We start from the raw sequence: 20985 nt of genomic DNA on the forward strand, positions 1-20985 counted from the left end.
ACAGAGCTCAGCAGAAACAAACCAAGTTTCATTTTCACTTTGGGCAGGGGAAGCGGGTGCGTAAGTGGCACCAAGTGAAGAGCCCAAAGCCCACTTGGAGTGTATGTGCTGCAGCCTATGGCAAGGACAGGTAAGGACAGTGAATACTCAGTAATCAGGAAGAGCCAAAGGAAACACAATGGGAAACACACTGGAAACAACAGACTTCCATAAGCAAGTGTTGAAAGTCTGTAGTCATCAGCATAAAGGAACAGCTTTACTGTAATGTCATGAAGAAGTAAACTCTGAAAGGTGTCCATGAAAACCCTGACTACAGAAAAGCAGTGCTGTAAGACGTGTGGCTGTACATGTCCTGTACAAATGGGAGATGAAACAATCACGCCAGCAGAACACCATATAAAACAATAAAAAGGCAAGAGACAAGACCTTTAGGTGATCAGTTCTGCCCCGCCAACAAAGCAGACACCTCCCCTGCAATCCCAACAGTCTGCAGTTTTATATTTGGCAGAGTATAATTAAAATGGTCTTTATGGCTTTTGAGAGAAGCCACAAAGCTGCACGTTTTGGTTGAAGCAGAGCACGTGTGCGTGGTGTGCTCTGGATGAAGGGACATCACAGAGGCTGCTCCTTCTGCCTGACCCACGAACGCTGCTGGTTGCACTTGGCTCTCTTTAGTGTTCTCATTTCTCATCAGCAAGTAGCAAAGTTCTGGTTGTGAACCAGTCCAGTCCCAGAGGCAGAATAAAAACTCCTTGGTAAGAGCTAGAAAAAGCATGTTTCTAACAAAACAAATCCAAACACGTACAAACACCCTTCCTGGTTTGATGCACCTTGTTCAGGTTCCAGCGCCAGTGCACTGGAATTTGCTTCTCTTGTAGAGGGGTTTAATTCCTTTTCCATTCTTCACCTTTCAGTGTTCTCAGGAGCCTCGACAAGACCCCCCTCCATTTTTGTCTTCAATATTCATTCCTATGCACATCCTTCCTGCCCTTCCCTCTTCCTCTGCACACCCTGTTCCTCCACAGCTATTTTCGGAAAGCAAAGACGTCCCGTGTTTTCAAGCTTCTCTTGCCTTCACTTCCTGGTTTGGGAGAAGACACTTCCACCAGTCCCCCATACGGGCAGCTCTCAGACTCGGGGTGATGGCCAGAGCACTCCACAGCAGGGATAAAGCCACTGTCCCACATTCCTGTCCCACACAGCTTGCACAGGTCATGCAGGCTGCAGGGGATGCGGGGCAGCAGGTGGAACTGGTAGAGCAGACTCCTTGCCTAGAAGGGAGAGACAAAGTCAGTCCTCACCAGGGACGAAGGACAGCACAGGTACCCGTGGCCTCGCATCCCATCCTCTTGTTTCGCTACCTTAGAAGACTCAAAGCTTCAGGAAAGGAGCATCCCCCCTGAACACAAACCCGAAGGTCACTGGGACACTGACGTGTCACAGCAGAAGCACATCCCATGGCCTGTGGTCTCTCCCAGCCTGAGATAACTGGAGACCATGGCACAGAGGTGAACAGCTCTGTCTGCTGTTTCCCTCAGCACATGCAAGGGTCATCCCAGCCATCCTGTTACCACCCAAGCACTCCAGAACTACCTCTTACTTCTCCAGTCTTGTTTCCCAGCAAACAGCAGCATCCCGCCCTCCCAGGCTGCAAGCAGGGGAGACCGGAGATGAGAAAGATATAGCATCAGTCCCTGATTTTCTCAATGCTCTGACTCATCTCTTGGACCCGAGACTCAGCCCACATCAGCACATAGGCATTTACCTTCCTGAGTACGAGTTCTCCATTCATGTGCATAGCCAGGTTGCTGAAATGCAGCAGCATCTGGTCAGTGGCCAGCTGTTGTTCAATCACATCATCTCCATAAATCACCACAATGGCCACACAGATAAAGAGGTGGAAATAGTCTGTCTGCAATGAGAAACCAGGGGCTGGAGTACAGCAGGTGGAGGCAGAGTCTGGCTTAACCTCCCCCCTCTCCACAAGCATGTCCTGAGTGACACCTTTGTGTTCCTTCAGTTTTGCCTGCTGGTACAGAGAACATGAGTTATTGGTGAATTCTGAACCAGAGCTGAGTCAAAGTCTCTTCCCTTTCCAGCACAGCAGCAAGGTTTACACCCCAGCTTTCAAAGCAGACTAGCGATGATGGGGAAGGCATTTTCCAGCTGTGTGAGAGAAGTCTGCTTCAGAAGCAAATGTGGAGAAAACAAAACAAAACAAAACAAAAAACCCATCTCCTTTTCAAGCCCAGAATCCTGAAGCAGGAGAGGCAGGGCTCCGTCCTCCTGCTACACAGATAAACCTCTTGGCTGATTACAGACCCTCTGTAGCACCTACTTACTGTGGATGCTTTGCTACTAAGAACCTTTACTGAAACAAGCAGTGCTTGCTGAGCTGGTGAGGGCTCAGCAAAGGCTTTGCTCTGCTGCTGCTCTGTTTGCCCTGTGCCCATCACCAGGTATCTTACCTGGTAGTGAGCCCAGCACGCTTCCCACATGCGCAGCGCCTCCGCATCTGGAAATTCCCGTTTGAAGCAGAGCAGGATCCAGCGGTGACAGAAAAGCATCTGCAGCCCATCCTCTCCCAAGGAGCAAAGGTGCTGGTAGAAGCGCGGGTGCATGAGGCGCATCAGCTCTCGCAGGTACATCTGCAATAGATGCTCTGAGGTGAGCCCCTGCACTGGGACCGGCACCATCCCAAGGAGCCCCCCTCTGTGTGCCAGCCCTGGGCTCCTGCAGAGCTGGCAACAGTTCTCTCACAGTCCCTTTCTTACAGCACAGCCAGCAGCATTACTGGATCTATCTTTAAAGGCCAGAGCTTGCAGGGCACAGCAGCTATTTCACAAGGAAGGATGGAGGGGAAAAAGAAAACCCCCTGACAGCCACTTTGTGGAAAGAAAGAAGGGGAGAGATTCAGGCTGAGAAAGCAGCTAAAAAGCAGAGAAAAGAAAGGACACAGCTATCTCTGGCAGTATTTCATTTCAATAGAGGCTGAGCAATATGGAAGTGATTTTGGAAAGCCTGACTATACAGGCCCACTACAGTGCATAAATCTGTGCAATAACTAACTGCTCTGCACCAGCAGCCTCCCAGGGGGGTTCCACCACAAATTTACCACTTTAAATTGGTGCCATGATGATCCAGGCAGGATTGTTCAGATTTAGAACAGCTTTTTCAGGATTTTAACCAGAAAACAATTGACATTCATGTTAGAATCTAAAAAGTTGCTATTTTATAACAGGATCACCTTATTTTAAGGAGCTCTCTCAGATATATCAGGCTTTTCTTTTGGACATAATTAAAAAAATCTATTTAAAATGTTAAAACCTCAAAAAAACCCCAAGCAAAACCAACCCCACAGAGGAGAGGGCTGCAGCTCAATCAGTTCCTCCGCCTCATTCACACCAAACGCCCCAGAATCAGGACAAAAATGAACTTGTGAGACTTCACTGCCTGAAGGCAGTACAAAGAGAAAGCAAGCAGCATCCTGAGCACATTTGATCATACAAGATTCCTTGAATCAGCAGCCTCTAGCATAGCCAAGGTAACCTCTCGGACAGTTCATTGGCTGTAACTGCCCTGATCACCCAGGATCAATTTTATCCATCAGGTATTTTGTGCTCTGGAGTGTGATTCAGCATGCTGGAACCCAACAGCCCAGCAACTGCTGTATGGCATCCTTCTAACCTGACTGGGGAGAGGAGAAGCTAAAGACAGGGCTGAAGGGAGCTCAGCATTCAGCCTCACCAGCTGCTTCTCCATGTCCTCATCCCGGGGTGAGCTGATGAAGATTGTGTTCTGCATCAGTCCCACAAAGCACCAGAAAGTATCCGACTCATCTAGAACCTCTGCCAGGAGTGGGGCAACCAGGTCAGACATCCCCTGGGAGTAGCCAATTGTTGGGTTAAATACTGCATAGTTCAGCAAGATCCTCCTGGAGAAGAGATGCAAAGGGAGAGGTGAGACATGAGAGCACAGGGCCCCTTCCCTTCTACGCCAGCTGCTACCACACAGGCTGAGACAGGCAAGGTGCAAAAGAGCAACAGATCACTCCTGCCATCTGAAACATTAACCTCCAGTTGCACCCGGAGGCTCGTGAACTTCTGAGCAGCTCTGCATCATGCTGCACCCCACAGAACCGCATTCCCTAAAGGACTGTACCTAGAAGCATGCACTAACTAGCACAGATACACTAATACTATACCTAACTCTCCTTGCTTTAGGATTACAACATTTTGCATCAATCCAAAGAGACTCCTGGATGGACATGAAGAGCTCTGGACAGCACACAGCAGCATAAGACAACTGATCTGAACAGAACTCTTTAGGGTCCTGTTTTCCAGCCCACTGGGAGCGGTGCAGTAGGAACAAGCAACACAGAACATCTCAGGTACAAGGACACACAACCCTACTTTAACACATAGAGATAAACCCTGCTGCAAACATCACTCCAGTGAAATAAATGTCAGGAGAAGGTTTTGCATACCCAGACACCAAAAAAAGAAGAAAAGTAGAACGTAAAAAGACTAAGAGGACAGAAATGAAAGACCCAAGGGAAAGGAAAGATGGTACCTACACACCTATGGGGCTCCAAGCCATACTGTCAGATGAATTCCAGCTGTTTCATAGACACACATTTACAAGTGACACAGCCATGAAGCAGATTGTTGTGCTCATCCTCCACCCCATCAGGAGAACCACAGACCCAGGCAACTGCCCACAGCCCTGCTGCAGAATCCATGACCCTCCCATAGCCAGAGAAGGCTCATATCTCTTCCATGCTTGTGTGTGCAGGGAAGCCAGGTGATGGGAACAGGGTTATTATATCAAGAAGTACATGGCTAAAGCAGCAGTGGAAGCACTGGAGAAGAAGTCCTTGTTTTTGCACCACTTGGTACCAGTCACCATACACGTGGTGTTCTTCAGCCCTCCCAAGGCAGTTGACCAGAGCCAAGCTTACTGAGATTTCTATGCACTCAGCAGGAGAGGCTGCTTGGGTCACTGGAATCAGACACCTCACCTCATAGTTTCCACATTTGGGTTGTTCTCCCCTCGAAAGAACTGGTTGCTGCGGTCAGTCCTCACCACGTCTTTATCTACCGTGAACTGTACTTTACGCCAGAAGTCCTTCTGTTCCTCTGCAGTCATGGAGAGCCTGGAAATCGAGCAGCAACAGCAGTATGTTGCCAAGAGAGGAATATGGTTGAAACAAGGAACAAAAAGCCTTATTTCAGCTTTAGATTGCAGAGAAGAACCATTCCTGTTCAGAGTTTTCTCATCACCTGGAAAACAGACAAGCAGGCCTGTCCAGAACAGCAGTGTCTGTCCAGTGGATTACCAGAAGGAGCCTCTTGGGCTATAAACGGGATGATACTATGGGTTTTCTGTGATAAACTCCACTTCAGAAGCAGCTGGACTCTGCTTTGCACTGCTCCTCGTGGTCGGCACACCAGAACTAACCACTCTGTTTTGATTGTCTCCTAATTAATAATACTGCTGTCCCTCTCCAGCTGAAATGTACCCACAACTGGGTTACAACGTACAGTTCTTGCAGTAATGACTTCTTTGAATTAGATATCCTTCTTTCTTCCCTATTTTTATATACAGATATATTTATAAAGGACTGTAAGTTTCCATTTCCACCTTCAGTGCATGCTAAGCTCGTAGTCTTGCCTATGAGATAAACTTCCCTACGTGGCACTGATGAGCCTGTTTCAATAATACAGATGAGAACATTTGAGTCTGAGGGTCTGGTATTAGCTCCAGACCCTCAAGAGCTCAGCTGTGCCCCATACACCTCCCTTACCACCCCTCTCACTTCTCTACTCCAATCAGCTTCTGCTGAGGAGGAGGAGGCAGAGACTGTACGTCACCAGCAGTCTCACTGCGACGTCAGGCCTGAGCAGAGATGAGCAGGGGAGGATGAAGCTGGTCTGTTACCTTTTCTCCTGGATCTCAAAGTATTCTTTCCTCTTCTGCAGTCTCAGTGCCTCCCTCTCTTCAGAGGTGGACTCGTAGCTGTAGTAGTGCAGCAGGAAGGGCCACACCTCCCCACGGATAGAAATATCAATCCCACCAAAGAAAATGGCCTGGAAGAAAGAGCAAAAGTTATGGCTGGTACAGTTTTAACACTCCCCAAAACAGCAACAAGAAACTGCCCGCCACTATGCTTTGGTGGCTTTGCAGTTCTTTCCTGACAAGTGACGCCTTGATTCAAGCTCCTGCAATTTGCACATGTTTAGAGGGAAAGTGCTGGCCTTCTATTCCCAGACCAGACACAAATCGGGCTCATTTCAATGTCAATAACCCCCCCTGGAGAGGCTCTATGATTAACGTGTCGTTCTCATGTCACGGCTTAATCCCCAATCTTAGAGACACTGCATTTCACTGCAAACTTCTCTCTCAGGACCTGCACCATTTCATACAGCAGTCTCCATTTTTCTCTCTTTGATTTGTTCACACTGCGTTTTGCAAACACGGCTGGCACTGGACACTTGGGTTTACTCACTCCAAGCAGCAGCAGAAGCTGGGCAGGGAGATTCTCTACCATCCAGACTCACCTCCAGTCACCAGAAGACTCCCAGCCGAGCACTACACACCAGTCTTTAGACTCTAACACCCAGTTCTTGCCCCCAACTTTTGCAGCTTCCACCTGGGGACTTGCACTCCATGGCAATAGCAAAAGGCTCAAAGCAGCAGCACCACCCCTCACCTTCTGCAGCTTGTACTCCTCTTCCACCTGTCCGGATTCATTCAGGTGATGGAGCCAGGCAGACACATCAAGGCGCTTGTAGGCGTTCTCCTCCGGGTGGGTTTCCGAGGAGGGCAGCTTGGGGCGGCGGATGGAGAACTGCATACACGTCCTCTCATCTGTAAGCTGCTGAATGGGGGCAAAGACAGCAGAACGCTGGAGGCAGGAGCCAGGGGTAGCAGCAGAGTGTGAAACCCAGCGATTTTCAGAGCAGGAAAACCTTTTTGCATGGTTCCCGCAGGATTAAGCACTGAGGCACCGCGCTTGGGGAGGGGTTTTTAGACTCCGACCATTACAATAGTGAGAGTGATTAGAATAATTAAAAATCTGAGAGCCACAAACCAGCTTCATCCTGGTAAAAAAAACCGTTTCCATTCCTCCCCCAGTCTTATCCCTGACCTGAAACTGAATTAATGCTGCTTACAGCAAAACTTCACCCTGCCAGGAATGACTGCAATAAATTACATATGATTGGCCATATACAAAGGGATTGCTGTTAGGCAAGCAGGGAACTGCACTGCCAGGCTCTCTAAGGGCACTCATGATCCCAGTGCAAGACTGCAGCTGACATTTAATTTAAAAATCAAAGGTTGTTCAATGCAAAAAGTGAGCCCATGCGACCATAATAAGAAAAGCAGCAGGGGGCTCTGTGGGAAGGATGGAAATTTAAAAATCACTGTTTCTAATAAGCACATACAGTATCTTAAACAGATAATTAAAGAGCTCTTATCACATTTGTATGTAGATTGAACAAAATATGGCCAGATGCCTTGTCAAAACATTTCCCAAGCAGTGTGCTATGGTGCACAAAATGGATGAAAGACTCTTGCCAGAATTTCAGACCTACCACTGCAGATCCCCCCCTTCACAGGCCTGAAGCCCTGAGCTGACCTGCTGGGTCTAGCAAATACCTACCTGTGCAAGTCTCTGGATTATCTTCCCCCCCATTCCACAGGCAAAGCAGTACAAGAGAGACCTCACGTCCCACCCACAGCTCCATCCTAAACAACATGCAATGCATTGTATCTATCTGCTTGACTCGCTGACATGAACTCATTGCTCCACTTCTCCAACACGCTTCAATGCTTAAAAACCCATAAAACACCTGCTGGAAACCCTCGTTGTGCCGTGAACGTTGCTCAGGTACCTGGTCCTTGAGGTGGGTCTCTGTGCAGTACTTCCATTGCTGAAACACCTCGGAGAGCTTATCCAGGCCACCATGGTGAAAATGGAAGATCTTGTACTGGCTCTCCCTGCTCGCAACAACCAGCTGCCCACAGGTACACGCCTCGTCGCTGTGGGACGAAACAACGGGGAGAGCAACCTGCATTTATTGCCCAGGACAGCAAGGGGCCTGGTGGGAAGGGGAACATCAGACGAGAGGGAGTGGGAAGCAAATTACAAGGAAGTGTAGCCCCAAGTTATCCCTTAAAACAGGGCACAGAGGTGATTTTATACTCTGGGACTCGATGATCCTTATGGGTCCCTACCAATTTGAGATACTCTATGACTGCATGACATGGCCATAGTGACTATTTTCCCCAAGAAGCTCCACTCCTGGTAACAGCATTCTTTTACCGTTATGTGAAATGTTTTTGGTAAGACAGGCAAGAGCAACCTTTACCGTACTAGGCAAAAAAATCCTTTAGGCCCTATAGCTGTAATTCAAAGGCTCTCCTTGGGAAGGCTGACGCCTGCTCTCCTGGACACAACCAGGAGCAGTCTTCCAAGGAGGATGGCAGAAGCCATCTGCCCCCAGAGCCCAGCATGCACACAGAACTGCCACACAGAGGAACACTTCACCTGAAGAAGAGGCGAAGGGATCTCATTTGTCCCAGGTCCACTCTGAAGACACCACAGACCTGCTCGAGGGCAAATACTTTCTGCTGTTCATCCCATCTGGTGCTCTGTGTTTGCCCGTTATTGTCCTGGAACTGGGCACTGGTGTCGAGGCTGGAGGCAGAGCTGGTGGAGCAGGTCAAGTGATTGTCACACGTGTCCCTGCAGACAGGAGCATGGAGGGAGAAACCCCCCAGGACATCAGCCAAGAGGACTACAGTTACATGCAATAACCGCAGATGCTCCACGTTAGAGATCTTTCGTCAGAGCTCTGGAACTGGAATCCAGTGCAGGTCTATGGAGTCAAGAACTGCCAGCCCACACAAGAGATGATATTATTTTAATGTATATTAGTTCCCTACCATCCCTAAAAACAATCCTATGTTGGGTCTGTTCATAAATTGCACACAGACCCGGGGAGAGCCAAAACCAAACTGACTTTTGAGGAGGTAAAATGAAGAAGCCCAGCGTGGGAAGAGCCAGGCTCCTCCAAGGAATAGCCTGTCCCTGCTCCTTGGCACAGCACGAGGACCAGTTTGGGGAGCCGGTACAACGGCACTTGCCTGCTTTCCAGCCACGCCACAGAGCTCTGAGCTGCAGGATCCCTTCAAAGTGACCTGGAATCCTGTGTATGAACTTCAGGCAAATGGTTTCCATTGCAAAAGTGAAACTTTGGAGAGTGAAGGAGTGGGAAATTACACAGAGAAAGTGAAGCCGACTGCTCGCACCACACTATGAGCCCACTGCATCCCATACATCCATCCTTAAGATTAAAAAGAGTTTAGATTTAAAGCCCCACAAACCCACCACCAACCCTGATCCCAAAAGAAAAATATCACTGCTTTGAGAATTAAGTGAATCTGAAACTGTGACCCCTTGATTCTTAAAAAGGCCAATACATGTGAACAATCTCAGCACAAGCTCTGAATGGGTTCCGCTGTGAAATCAGGGTTTGCAAAACAAGGCAAGTAGCAGGTATAAAGACAGCCCCCTGCAATGCCACTTTATGCAATGTTTTCTAATCCGCTTATCTAACAATGTAGGCACTGAACGCTGAAAATCACACACTCAGCATGCATCTGCAGCACACCACATCAGTATGCTCTCCAAGCCTGGCTACAGTGCCTCTTCCACAGGGACGAGCCTCATTTGTAGCATCCACCCATGGTTCAGGTCACTGCATTCCAATGGACAGGTCTCCGGACATCCCAGTTAGTTGTGGGTTAAATTTTTATCCATGCCCCTGTGTGCTGCCCTGTTCAAACGTGTGACTCAAAACCTCAGTGCCCACACGCAGGGGAAATAAATCCCCAGGCCCCCTCCTCTAGTTGTGCAGCATTATGCAGATGAGACCAAGCCTGGGTTACCCTCAGCTAAAAGAGCAGCTTCACTACTCTGTCCATAAAGTTTTGCTGCTCCAGGTTGCTGAAAGCAAGCATCAAAGCAAAACTTGCATTCAAGCCATTCGGAGGGTGAGGTCCTAGATAGGGCATGGCCGAACCTCCATGTGAGCAGGCTCATACAACATACCCCAAATCACTCAGTGAGGAATGACAGCAGGTTTTCTAGGTTGGACATCGGGATGCTTCCAGTCTCAAGCATGGCTATACACCATCACCTGGGGATTTTTCCATTAAAATTGTACTGGCCTTTGTGAAAACCCTAGAATCACAGATCCACAGAACACAGGGTTGGAAGGGACTTCAACCTTGAATCTAGTCCAGCCTTTCTAGGCAAATCAAGCATTACTTGCTGATAAAGCTGCAGCATACACTTTCCAAAACATTCAGCACCTCATGTTAGTGCCAAAGTAACAGGAGTCCTGGTACGAGATGCTTGTGCTGGGCTGCTCGCTACAAGCAGCTGGTATTTATGGAGCAACACTTCACAACAGCCACAGCTGGTTCCACAGGATTTTCCTGGAAGAGGTGACTCAAACCAGCTTGAAGACTAAGCAGAGGCAACACATTTTCTAAAGCTGTTGCAAAGATGAACTGGTCAGGATGACAAAGGGCTGGAAGCCAGGTTGGCTCCAAGATTATTGTCCTGCGGTTCCCTCATCCCAGAGGCCAATGTGCCTGTTCTTCAAGAGCATCATCTGGAACAACCAGCAGCAGAGAGATGACTGCCAAGACACAAGAGCTCCCGTACAGCTGGGCTGGCTCGCTCTCATCCCGGGAATTGTGTAGCTGCTATTGCCAGCTGCAGTTCCTTCTGCTGCACAACCAAAATCTGCTTCAGGTACAAGCAGCTACCCAGGCACGTGGGGCTTGGAGCGTGCAGTGTGGGATACCCTGCAAACGCTTCTTCCAGACAAACGTTTGCAGCTCACATCCTGCCACTGGTTACAAGCTTGCACATGATCCCAACACACAGGGAAGCGATGTGAGGCAACATGTGTAAGTGCATTTACCCTTTCTGGACAGCAGAAAGCCAGCAAGTGAAAGCACAGAGCCTCGGAGTGTGCAGCCCAGGAAATTCCAGGGCCTTCAGTGATGTAGAAGCTGAAATCTGAAAGAGACATCTGTGCACCCTGTGCCCTTTGAGAGGCCAATGGACATGTGCATTCACACATAGTGCAGATGCAGAGTCCAACCTTATGCACTGGTGCAGACTGTGGAAGTTAAGGAAAAAACCTCACTGCTTGAAATTACTTTCCCCTGTATATATTGATTGGGAAAAAAAAAAAAGAAAATGATCTGCTGGACTTCTGTTTAAAATAATATTGAGATCATTTTGTAAGTAAGTAAGAAGAACTAGTGTGATCAATGCTAACGGTGTGATGTGGGGAGTCCTTTAACCAGGAACAAGATCCACAGATGCAAGGGAAGAATTCGCTGTTTGTCAGACTATTCATCTGTTAGAGGAGGAATTTGTACCAGAGTGCCCTGCAGAAGCAGGGAGCTGGCACTGCAAGGAAAATAGCTGGAGGAACATTCCGGAGAGATTTGGGTTGTAGAACCCAGGAAAAACAGCACCAGTTAAGATACAGCACTGCTCAAAGGACAAGAGAACAAGTGCAAAGGTCCTTGGGAATAAAGGTCCTGATCTTAAAGGTCTTTCCCAACTTCAGTGATTCTGTGATTCTATGATTCCGCTCAAGCCTTTTCCCCTCACCCAAGTCCCATTACTCTTTTGTCTCAAAATCCATCTCATTCCTGCTGCTGAGCAAGACCACTCAGCAATCAACTACAGCCATCAACCATATCTGAATCCCTCCAGCTTCATAGCCCCTGAGAAAGCAAGTGTTGTGTCAAGACCCACTGTCCTCCCACCACACGCTGATCCAAGGGGTCAGCCACTCTGCAAGGGAGACCTCCGATGTTCAGCAATGGGACCCAACTTACTGTTTGGTCAAAGCATTTGCACACACCTAGAACATAAAGAGAGACAAACCCCATTATTACTTGTGCTACAGAGCCAGGGCAGAGACCTGCACCGACTGCATGGCAAGACTATTTCAGCAACACAGATCTAATAACTCATTTTACAACACGATGTGACAAATGTAATTATAAGAGGGAAAGGGGCTGAAGATTACAGCTGTGATGGGGCAGTTACCTAAGCTGTCAGTGTGCACCACCCAAATCCCAGAGAGCCTCTTGCAAGAGCCAAACCCTCCTCCTTGGCTCTCCACCACCATGCATACCACCAAGCACACCTTCACTAATAACAGCTCTGCTTACAGCCCGAGCTGCTCCTGCATGCTGGCTGCTGAAGCATCATTTACAGACAATAAGTATCACCATAATGTATGAGCATCCATGTAATGGGAATTACATGCCCCTTTTCCTCCCCAGGGGTTAGCATTTCTCTGTTTCTCCACTGTTCCCCACAGGCACTGACCTTCCAGGTCTCTCTTCTTTCCAGCAAGGTAAAACAGTAGTGGCTGCATCAGCTGCCTGAAATGTCTAAGACAGGTACCTTCAAAGGAATAATCCATCAATAAAAGTTCAAAGCTATCCTGAAATGCCCAAAAAATTAGTGCAGTGAGTGTACAAAGTCAGGGGATATGGGGAAGCTGGAACCCAAATCTGTTGTCCTGGTAAAACAGTGCCCTTGATGATATACGTGTATTATGAATTGTGAAACATGCTGGGTGAAGAATTGTGTTAAATTCTCCCTGTGGCTGGAAATATTTGGAACCTGAAGTTTAAATATTGAACAGCCCAAACAGAACACACCTCCACTGACATCAAGAATAGGGAAAAAGGTGCTGGATAATCTGGACAGAAGGCTGACCAGAATATCTGAAATTGAATGTCAAACATCTTAACATGGAAGCGTGTCCATATGTCTGCAAACACATGGAAACACATGCAACAGTTCTCCCTATCTGTGGGGGAAACCTGGGGAAAACTGTCCAGGACGTCACAGTACAAAGTACACGAATGTCAACGTGGACTTTCCAGAAGCTCGTTCCACAGCTTCCCATTGATCTGTTTGCTTTCAAAACATAAATTTCCTCACGTTGAACTGCACTAAATGCTATTTAGTAGCTAATTAACTTTCTGTGCTGAAAACCTCCTGTAATTGCACTTCTTTCACCTTTTTTAGCCTGTGTCCTCCAGGGAACCCAAGCTGTCCTATGGCATTTGTTCTGCTCATTTCTATCTCAGAGGCACAAGTTCCTCCCCGACACCAGACTGCCAATCACAGCTCCAGAGGTCACTGGAGACCAAATTAGGAGCGCTCTGCCTCTGACAAACTTGCTTTGCTTAGCTCACCGTAAAGGGAAAATAAAAGGTTATGAAAAATAATTGTATCCTTTCATGCCGGGCACCAGGAAGCACATTCAGCAGCGCTTCTAAAGTCAGCGTATTGTCGTTAGTCACTCTCACATTGTTAATGTCATTAATGCTATTCAAAGAACACGCTGGTTACATCTTAAAGACGCTGGAATCCCTCCCCCCGTGAGCAGAGGCGCAGGAGGCGGTTTGTGGTTACCACCTTGCCAAGCACACACTGTGGGGCCAGCACCAACTCCTACATCCCCCTCTGACCTTGGGCCGTAACAGCAAGTTCATGATGAGGGACAGAGCTTTGAATCAGCATCGGCTCTGCGATCACGAGCCTGGGAAAGAAAACATTTGAACAGGATGAAAGGAGGGACTCAAGGAAAGCCGATTACCGGCACTGCCTTCCGATGGGCGGGATCCCTCTGTCCTTGGCAAATAAAGATCAAAACAATTTGTTATGCTTTACATGGCTATTGCAATCGACGCTCACAGCACCCTGCCTGCCTTCCCAGAGCACACACACCACCCCCAGCGCAGGCAGGACCCCGTGTCCACCTCTATGGCAGCTCATCACCCCAAAGCTCGGGGGACAAAAGCCAACCTGTGTGGTGCCCGGGTGAGCCACCTCCGCAGCTGGGTGCTGCCTCCCTGCCCGCTGCTGAGCAAGAAGCCTCACTACACTGCGGGCTTTGTTGCTCCTAACTCCTTCCTCCAACTCCTCGTGGCCTAAAGGGAAGCCAAGAGATTTTAGCCAGCAAGAGGGGGGCATTAAGAAAAGCAGCCCTGCTTACCTCCAAAGGGTTCCCCCAGCTGCTGCGTGTTAAACCAGAGGAAAACAAAACAGACCACTAATTCTTGAGTTAATGATTTTGACTGTAAATGGGAAGGAAAAGAAGAAACATCATCAGAAGTCTGTATTGAATTAAGGTGTGTTTTACTCTTTTACCCAACCAAAGGAATGTAATTCACACCTCCAGCTAAAAGGCACTCAAGGTGTTTTCTGCAGGTGAGATTCCAGGCAGGTGGAGGCTCCCCAGGTGAGGCTTTTCCCTGTGACTTCTTCTTGCGCTGCAGTAGCAGGGGCAGAATTAGCAGTTTGATGCTCATGACTAAAATACACATTCGGCTCCCAAGAAGCCAAACACAACAAATCCCTTGGAGCCCAGCGTATGCTGCTCGAGGATGCGAATGTTACCTTCGCTCTAAGGAAGGAAAGCATTCCCGCTGCTGAATGGTGGGTTTGCACAACCCAGCCAGGGAAGGGGCACCTCCTGCCTGCCTGCAGCTCATTAATAAATCAGTCGAGAGGCAACACTTAAAAACCCCGACTCCTTCGATGGAAAAAGTGATTTCTGCAAAGCCCCCAAAAGAATGTTTGCTTTCCAGCCCATTGCTGCCTGGCAGAGGGGACCTTTCTTGCCGGTGTTTGTTTGAGTTGGAAAATCAATGGATTATTTTGCTTTTCCTCTCTCGGTTCTCTCCATGCAAAAATAAAACTCCACACTAATTATGCTAATTCCAATGAAGCCTCAAGCCGGGCCCGGGAAGCCCTCAGCATCACCTTTGTTCCTGGATCCCGGGCTCTAAGCACTGAACCGGGGCTTGCGGGGGGACTTCTGCTGCGAGCCGCTGTGAACCCATCCCCGGCGCTGACCCGTCCCCAGCGCCAGCACCACCCAGGGAGGGTTTCACTGTTTCCCCCACACAATGCGGATTTCCCAAGGGAAGAGCTTTCTTCAAGTAGCAGAAAAGGGAGAGGAAAAAGGCGAGCTGACTAAAAGCATGTTTCAGAGTTATTGTAAGTGCTTAATGCTCTTATAATTGCGAGGACCCAGCCAAGACGACAAAGACTATGCAGATTTATTTGCATATACAGTTGTAGTTTAGAGGGGACATGCTCTTTATTTTGCTCCAGTTAACGCAATTCTTCCCTCACAAAGCTGTGGATACCTGCCAGCGCCATTTATCTCCACTCTCAATTAGGATTGCTGGGCGTTGCGATCATATAAATAAGGAACAGAAGAAATGCAAGAATATCCTGGGAAAAGGCATTTTATTGCAATGCCTCCCGCAGAAAATGGCCACGGTGGCAGATTCCTGCTCCTGCAGCTCAGCCAGCCCATGGTGCCGACCTCTCACTGCGCATGGGGGTCAGGGGATCACAGAATCCCCGACTGGTTTGGGTTGGAAGGGACCTTAAAGCTCCTCCAGCTTCAACCCCTGCCACGGGCAGGGACCCCTTCCACTGGAGCAGCTTGCTCCAAGCCCCTGTGTCCAACCTGGCCTTGAGCACTGCCAGGGATGGGGCAGCCACAGCTTCTCTGGGCACCCTGTGCCAGCGCCTCAGCACCCTCACAGGGAAGAGCTTCTGCCTAAGAGCTCAGCTCAGTCTCCCCTCGGCAGGTTCAAGCCATTCCCCTTGCCCTGTCCCTCCATCCCCTCTCCAGGTTTCCTGCAGCCCCTTTAGGCCCTGGAGCTGCTCTCCGGTCTCCCCTTCAGGAGCCTTCTCTTCTCCAGGCTGCACAGCCCCGGGGGTACGGGGGGTACCGGGTACGGGGCTGGGGGCTCAGAGCGGCCACTGGGACCGGGAGCGCCGGGCTGCGCCGCTGGGCAGAGCCCGCCCCCTGGCGGCCACGCACGGCCCGGCCGCTCCTCTCTGCAGGCGTCAAGCGCTTCCCCCCCTCCTCAGCCACCCCAAAACCCTCGGGGGGGGCAAAGCGGTTCCTCCGTGGCCCCCTCCGCTCCTGCCTGCGTGGCCATAGGGTCTCTTTTCCAGGCATCACCTGCTCTCATTCCCACTATTCCTCCTCAGAAATCCCGCCAGCGGCAGCTCCCAATCGCGAGTTTGCTGTCACTATTTCCTTCCACAGAAATCTGGCGTTGAACCAAAGGAGGCAAACCCCAAACCTGCTGTAATTAATGCTCTTGCTGTTCAAATATTGACGTAAAGGCAGATCAAGCCGAGCGCCTCGGCAGGCTCCGGGTCTGCCATCCTCCTCAGCTCTGCGGCCGTACCAACTCCTAACTGATCACACAGCATTGCCCACGGTCATCCTGGTGCTCAGCTCCCTGCAAACCACCCAAGGGTGCTGCCTTGGATGAGGTTCACACCAGCCCTATGGCTCAGAAGGGAAGAGGGACCATCTTTGTGATGGAAGAAAGATTTGGGGATGGTTTTTTCCTAGGCATGAATCTGGGTGCAAATGGAATGAGGTGCTTTGGTGTCTTATACTGTAATCAAACTTGTTCAGGCCATGCCCTGGGGAACTGAAGCCTGACCCAGGAGCAGCAGAACCCCATGGACTCATCCCCAAGGCTGGAATCATCAAAAGTAAGATGCTGCAAGAAGTGTGTGCCCAGTTCCCCTGGTTCTGAGAATATAATCACCCCTATTACAACAGTGATGAATCCCCAGCCTGCCGGTGGCTCCAGAGCTCCTGCCAGTTCACACTCATTTCAGCTCATTTCCCCTATAATTTTCCCTCCTGTTTATCCTGCAGAGGGCTGAGCAGCACCGAGCCCTTCAGGTGAGCTGCCAAAACAACATGATGCAACTCCACACACTGTTACCACTGCTCCCACCGGCGTTGCCACCCTCGGCAGCACTGAGCCTCCGCTCCCTCCCGAGGAGATGATTTACTCATCAGCTCCCTGGGAAGAGGCTTAACAACAGGATGTGCAACACAGCTGTAAACGTTGCATCAACTGCAGCACCAGAGCAGCTCCTCCGTGCGCTGTGTGCTTCGCCTGGGCCGCCTGCGCTAGCTGGGTCAGGTGAATTCACCTCTGCTGGAGAACACCAGAACCGGGGCTTTGTTTAGCTCCACTGTGAAAACCTTTCACTATTGTTATTACTGGCAGCTAAAATCACCACCTCCTTATGGAAGAAGGCTCCTTCTCCATTGGTACCCATGACCACATCACTCACATCACTCCTGCCTGTCCTTTAAAGCTGTGGGAGTGTGAGCTGTGTCTATTCCACCACCTGCAGGACCCTTTGCAGAGCTCCAGCCTCTGGCCGGCTGTTGCCCCAAGCTCTGCTCATGTGATTGCCCCACTGAGGCTTCTCACTCCAAATTCTCACTGTACCAACCAACATCCCAACCTGATGTTAGCGAAGGAACCAACGCCAGCATTTATTTGTCTTCTTCAGCAGTTTTGCATGGTGCTCATCAGATAACAGCAATCACTGTTGACTACCGAAGCAAAAAGCCTTTAGCAGCCTGATCACACACTGCCAGGGGAAGATCCTGTCAACCAGGCACAGCACAGAAAACACCAAACCTTCAAACAAACCCCACTCACAGAGCACTAAGTGCTTCTGCAACGACTGGTATAGATCTGATGTCATGGTCAGTTAAAGTAACTTCAGAGGCATCGGTTGAAAGACATTATATTGGTGTCAGATACTATTTGGTTGCCAGGATGTAACAAAAGGCTTCTAGTTTCACTTTATTGATGGGGAAAATGGAAGCTGAGTAATTGAACAGGGCGGCAGCAAGCCAAAGCTGGGTGTAGAACACAGCTCTCCTCAAGCAGTGCCCTTCAGACCACATGGCAAATGTTTCCTGAGAGTCAGCAAACAATGGTGACAGGGGAGAAAGGGAACAGAAAGGAATGATTTTATTTCTAGCATCCCTCCTTTCCTGCAGGAATACAGTCAATAACAAGGCCACCACCAACCCATGGATTTCACATATTAGCAACCCCCCTGCAGGAGCCATGTACCACAAGCAGAAAGGGACCCCCAAAGTTAAGAAGGCCACAAACCCCAACAGAGTAAAGCCATCCCTCCATGTGAGAGGAGTGCACCAGGCAGAAGTGCTGGGCTCATCTAAAAAGAGAAACAAGAATGTGTATGCTGGTGATGGGACACTCCCATAGCTCCTAGCCTGAGGAATTGTGTAAATGGGAGGCAAGCATTGGTCGCTGCATGGGATCCCTGGCAGGCTGTCAGCTGAGAAGCAAAGGGGGAAAAAAAACCCCAAAAAACAATGGATACGTTTTTATTTCCTTATGTTCTACCAGACAAGTTGTTAACTCACAATGACTGACCCATTGCACAACTCAAACACTGCTGCCTACCTCCCTGCCCCTGCACCGCACCACGCACACCACTCTGTTGTGGGTTCCCTTCTGCCCCACAGCCAGGTCACCTTCTCAGAGCACCCCTGGCAGTGTTCAAGGCCTGGCTGGATGGGGCTTGGAGCAAGCTGCTCCAGTGGAAGGTGTCCCTGCCCGTGGCAGGGGTTGGAACTGGAGGAGCTTTAAGGTTCCTTCCAACCCAAGCCTGTCTGGGATTTTATGATGCTCCAAGAGGCATAAGGGACCTGTGACTCCTGGTTATATGGATATTTTGGTAAGCAGCTTGCTGAGCCCCTGATCTCATCGGATCCAAGTCCACTCGTGCATCCTAGTTCTTTCACAATGTCACATTTTTCTGTTTCTGATGCTACCTGGTTGCACACAAAGACTGGGCTGAAACACCCAGCAATGCTCTGCTTCAGCTCCTGAAGCAATCCAGGGGAAAGCAGAGCTCTCTCCACATCAACTCCCCAAAGCAGAGGGGAATAACCAGAAACATTTGTTCCTCTTTGCAGGGAGGAGATGGTGACTGGGAGGTAGGGAGGGAAAAATGTTCAAACCATCTGCCAGCAGCACAAACTTTGTTCACACTCCAGTTCTGGCTCAGATGGGAAGCAGCCAGCAGAAGGAGAAAAACACCCTTAAGAAACAAGGAAGCTGTTCTCATGCTGTAGTGACTTCTGAACCAGCATTCCCCCACCCCCAACACACCGGGATGAACGCAGGGAATGCCTTTTGATGGGACTTCTGCAAAGTACTGTATGCAAAATCTCCTGCTCAGAGAGCTGGTAAGATCCTGCAGATGCCAGGCAAGGGGGCTCTGTAGGGAAGAACAGATTGGCATAAAACATGGCCACACTGGACAAAAGCCGTTCAAGTCTGAAGTCCCAAACAATGAAAGGTCTGTTTTATTAATCTGCTGCAAATGATGAGTGCTGCACACAGTGTGTGAGGCTCCCAGCCTGGTGCCACAGGAGGGACAAGGAAAATGGAGAAAAATAGGAAAAGGAGGGGAAGGGAAAGGGGAAAATCTCCCAGGAGCAGGAGCTGTTTCCCAGCCGGGCGGCAGCAAAGCCGGCAGAGGGCCCGGCTGAGCCAGGCTGCAGGGATTCAGAGCAGGGGTGAGGATGCAAGAGCAATGCTTCCTTCCCCCCTGACACCGCCGCAGCCCAGAGCATCAGCGCTGCACAAGTTACACCGCAAGGCTCCTCAGCTGCCTGCTCTGCCCGGAGCCCTGCGCCCGCAGCCGCTCACACCTCGCGCTGCACATGGGCCAAGGGCTGGCTTTCCCCCGGATCAGTTCGACCTCCTGATTTCCAGTAGGAATAGGATGTTGTTTGAAATGTGTCCCGCACTATTCCCACTCCAGGATAATGCCTTGGGGTGTGCAGCGAGCAGGGCCATAGCTTCCACACTCACAATGCGGGACAGGAACATTTGGCCTTCAAGAGTCTTATTTGGAACTCAGAAGCATTGTAATTGTACTTTATCTACCAAAATATGCTTAAATGTGTCCCCCAACTTCACTTTTTTCTGAATAACAGACACAGGTCAAACAAGATTACCAAAGAGATGCTTTGGGTGCAGAGGATTTGGGGGCTTTCTGGTTTTTAGCTCAATGCCAAGAAGTTTCTAACGCAACATGACACTCTCTAAAGGTGTATGCGACTGAAGTTTCAAGCCCCAAGCAGTAGCCCAGTGCTAGAACACAATCTGAATGGGACAAAAAGCCTGGAAACCAGAAAAATCAAGCCAGTTCTTAGCAGTGGTATTTAAAGATTCAAAGGCCTCTCTAAAATTCTTTTCAAGGGTGTTTTGTGACATTTATGTAGTTCCCAAAGTCTTCTACATTGAATACTTGTCAGGCACAATTTAGAAAGCTGAGAGAGACACTGTCAAATTGACCTTGTTCAACACAATTTGGAAACCAAAACATGACAAGATGGGATGGGCTGGAATGGGATGGTGCTGCTCAAACCACTGCCCACCCAGCTGCTGCAGAGCTCAAGCCAGAAACCCCTGTGGCTCATGGTTAATTAGAAGCATACTGGTAAGACATGTATCAGTGTAAAGCTGATCCGAAGTCTGACATCACTGCTCTGAAGTGGTTTAAAATACCCAGAGAGAGATGGACCAATTTGAATACTTCCTTCACAAACCCTGTTCTTACCAGCATTCTCTGGGCTTGAATTAGACATAAAATAAAGGGGCAAAACCTTTTCCGAGGTCTTCATGTAGCTGTACATTGCTGACACACACAAAGGAGAACTTGCTTTTCCTAATTTCAGGTGCAGTTTCAAAGTTGAGCCTTAAAATCAGCCCCATGGTGCTTCATGAACGCAGCACACGCATCCTCCCCAAGATGGAAATGAGGGATACACAGCACAGAGCACAGACCACAAAGCCAGAAACACTGTGTATCAGTAGAGGGAGTTATACAGGCATCCTACTCCTCATTATTCCTCTGCAGGGTGCCCTCTTTCTCCTAGGTGAAGGTTGCTGCAGATGCTGTTGAGAAGCATTGCCATTTAGATATAGCAGCATTGACTAAAACGTCCAGGGTAGACATGC

At 49.3% G+C, this 20985-nt stretch overlaps 1 protein-coding gene across 7 annotated transcripts in view; it reads right to left on the reverse strand.

The window, feature by feature from the left end:
* Positions 1-627: 627 nt before the first annotated feature.
* The window catches only part of TBC1D16 (TBC1 domain family member 16), a 28987-nt gene continuing 8629 nt past the window's right edge, over positions 628-20985 (reverse strand). For 5 of the 7 annotated variants that reach the window (XM_061377451.1, XM_061377446.1, XM_061377447.1 and 2 more), the window contains 9 exons: positions 8555-8752; positions 7899-8046; positions 6713-6880; positions 5941-6089; positions 5021-5155; positions 3748-3934; positions 2469-2648; positions 1766-1912; positions 628-1271 (listed from right to left, as the gene is read on the reverse strand). In XM_061377451.1, the coding sequence (XP_061233435.1) occupies positions 1026-1271; positions 1766-1912; positions 2469-2648; positions 3748-3934; positions 5021-5155; positions 5941-6089; positions 6713-6880; positions 7899-8046; positions 8555-8752 (1558 nt within the window). In that variant the 3' untranslated portion in view covers positions 628-1025. Of the gene's footprint in view, positions 1272-1765; positions 1913-2468; positions 2649-3747; positions 3935-5020; positions 5156-5940; positions 6090-6712; positions 6881-7898; positions 8047-8554; positions 8753-12436; positions 12725-20985 lie in introns of those variants that run through there. The other 2 variants (XM_061377452.1, XM_061377450.1) reach the window with 2 other exon arrangements.

Source organism: Neopsephotus bourkii, unplaced genomic scaffold (assembly GCF_033783945.1).
Source record: "Neopsephotus bourkii isolate Nb327-2 ecotype Australia unplaced genomic scaffold, CSIRO-AGI_Nbou_v1 NB_1749, whole genome shotgun sequence".
NCBI lineage: Eukaryota > Metazoa > Chordata > Aves > Psittaciformes > Psittacidae > Neopsephotus > Neopsephotus bourkii.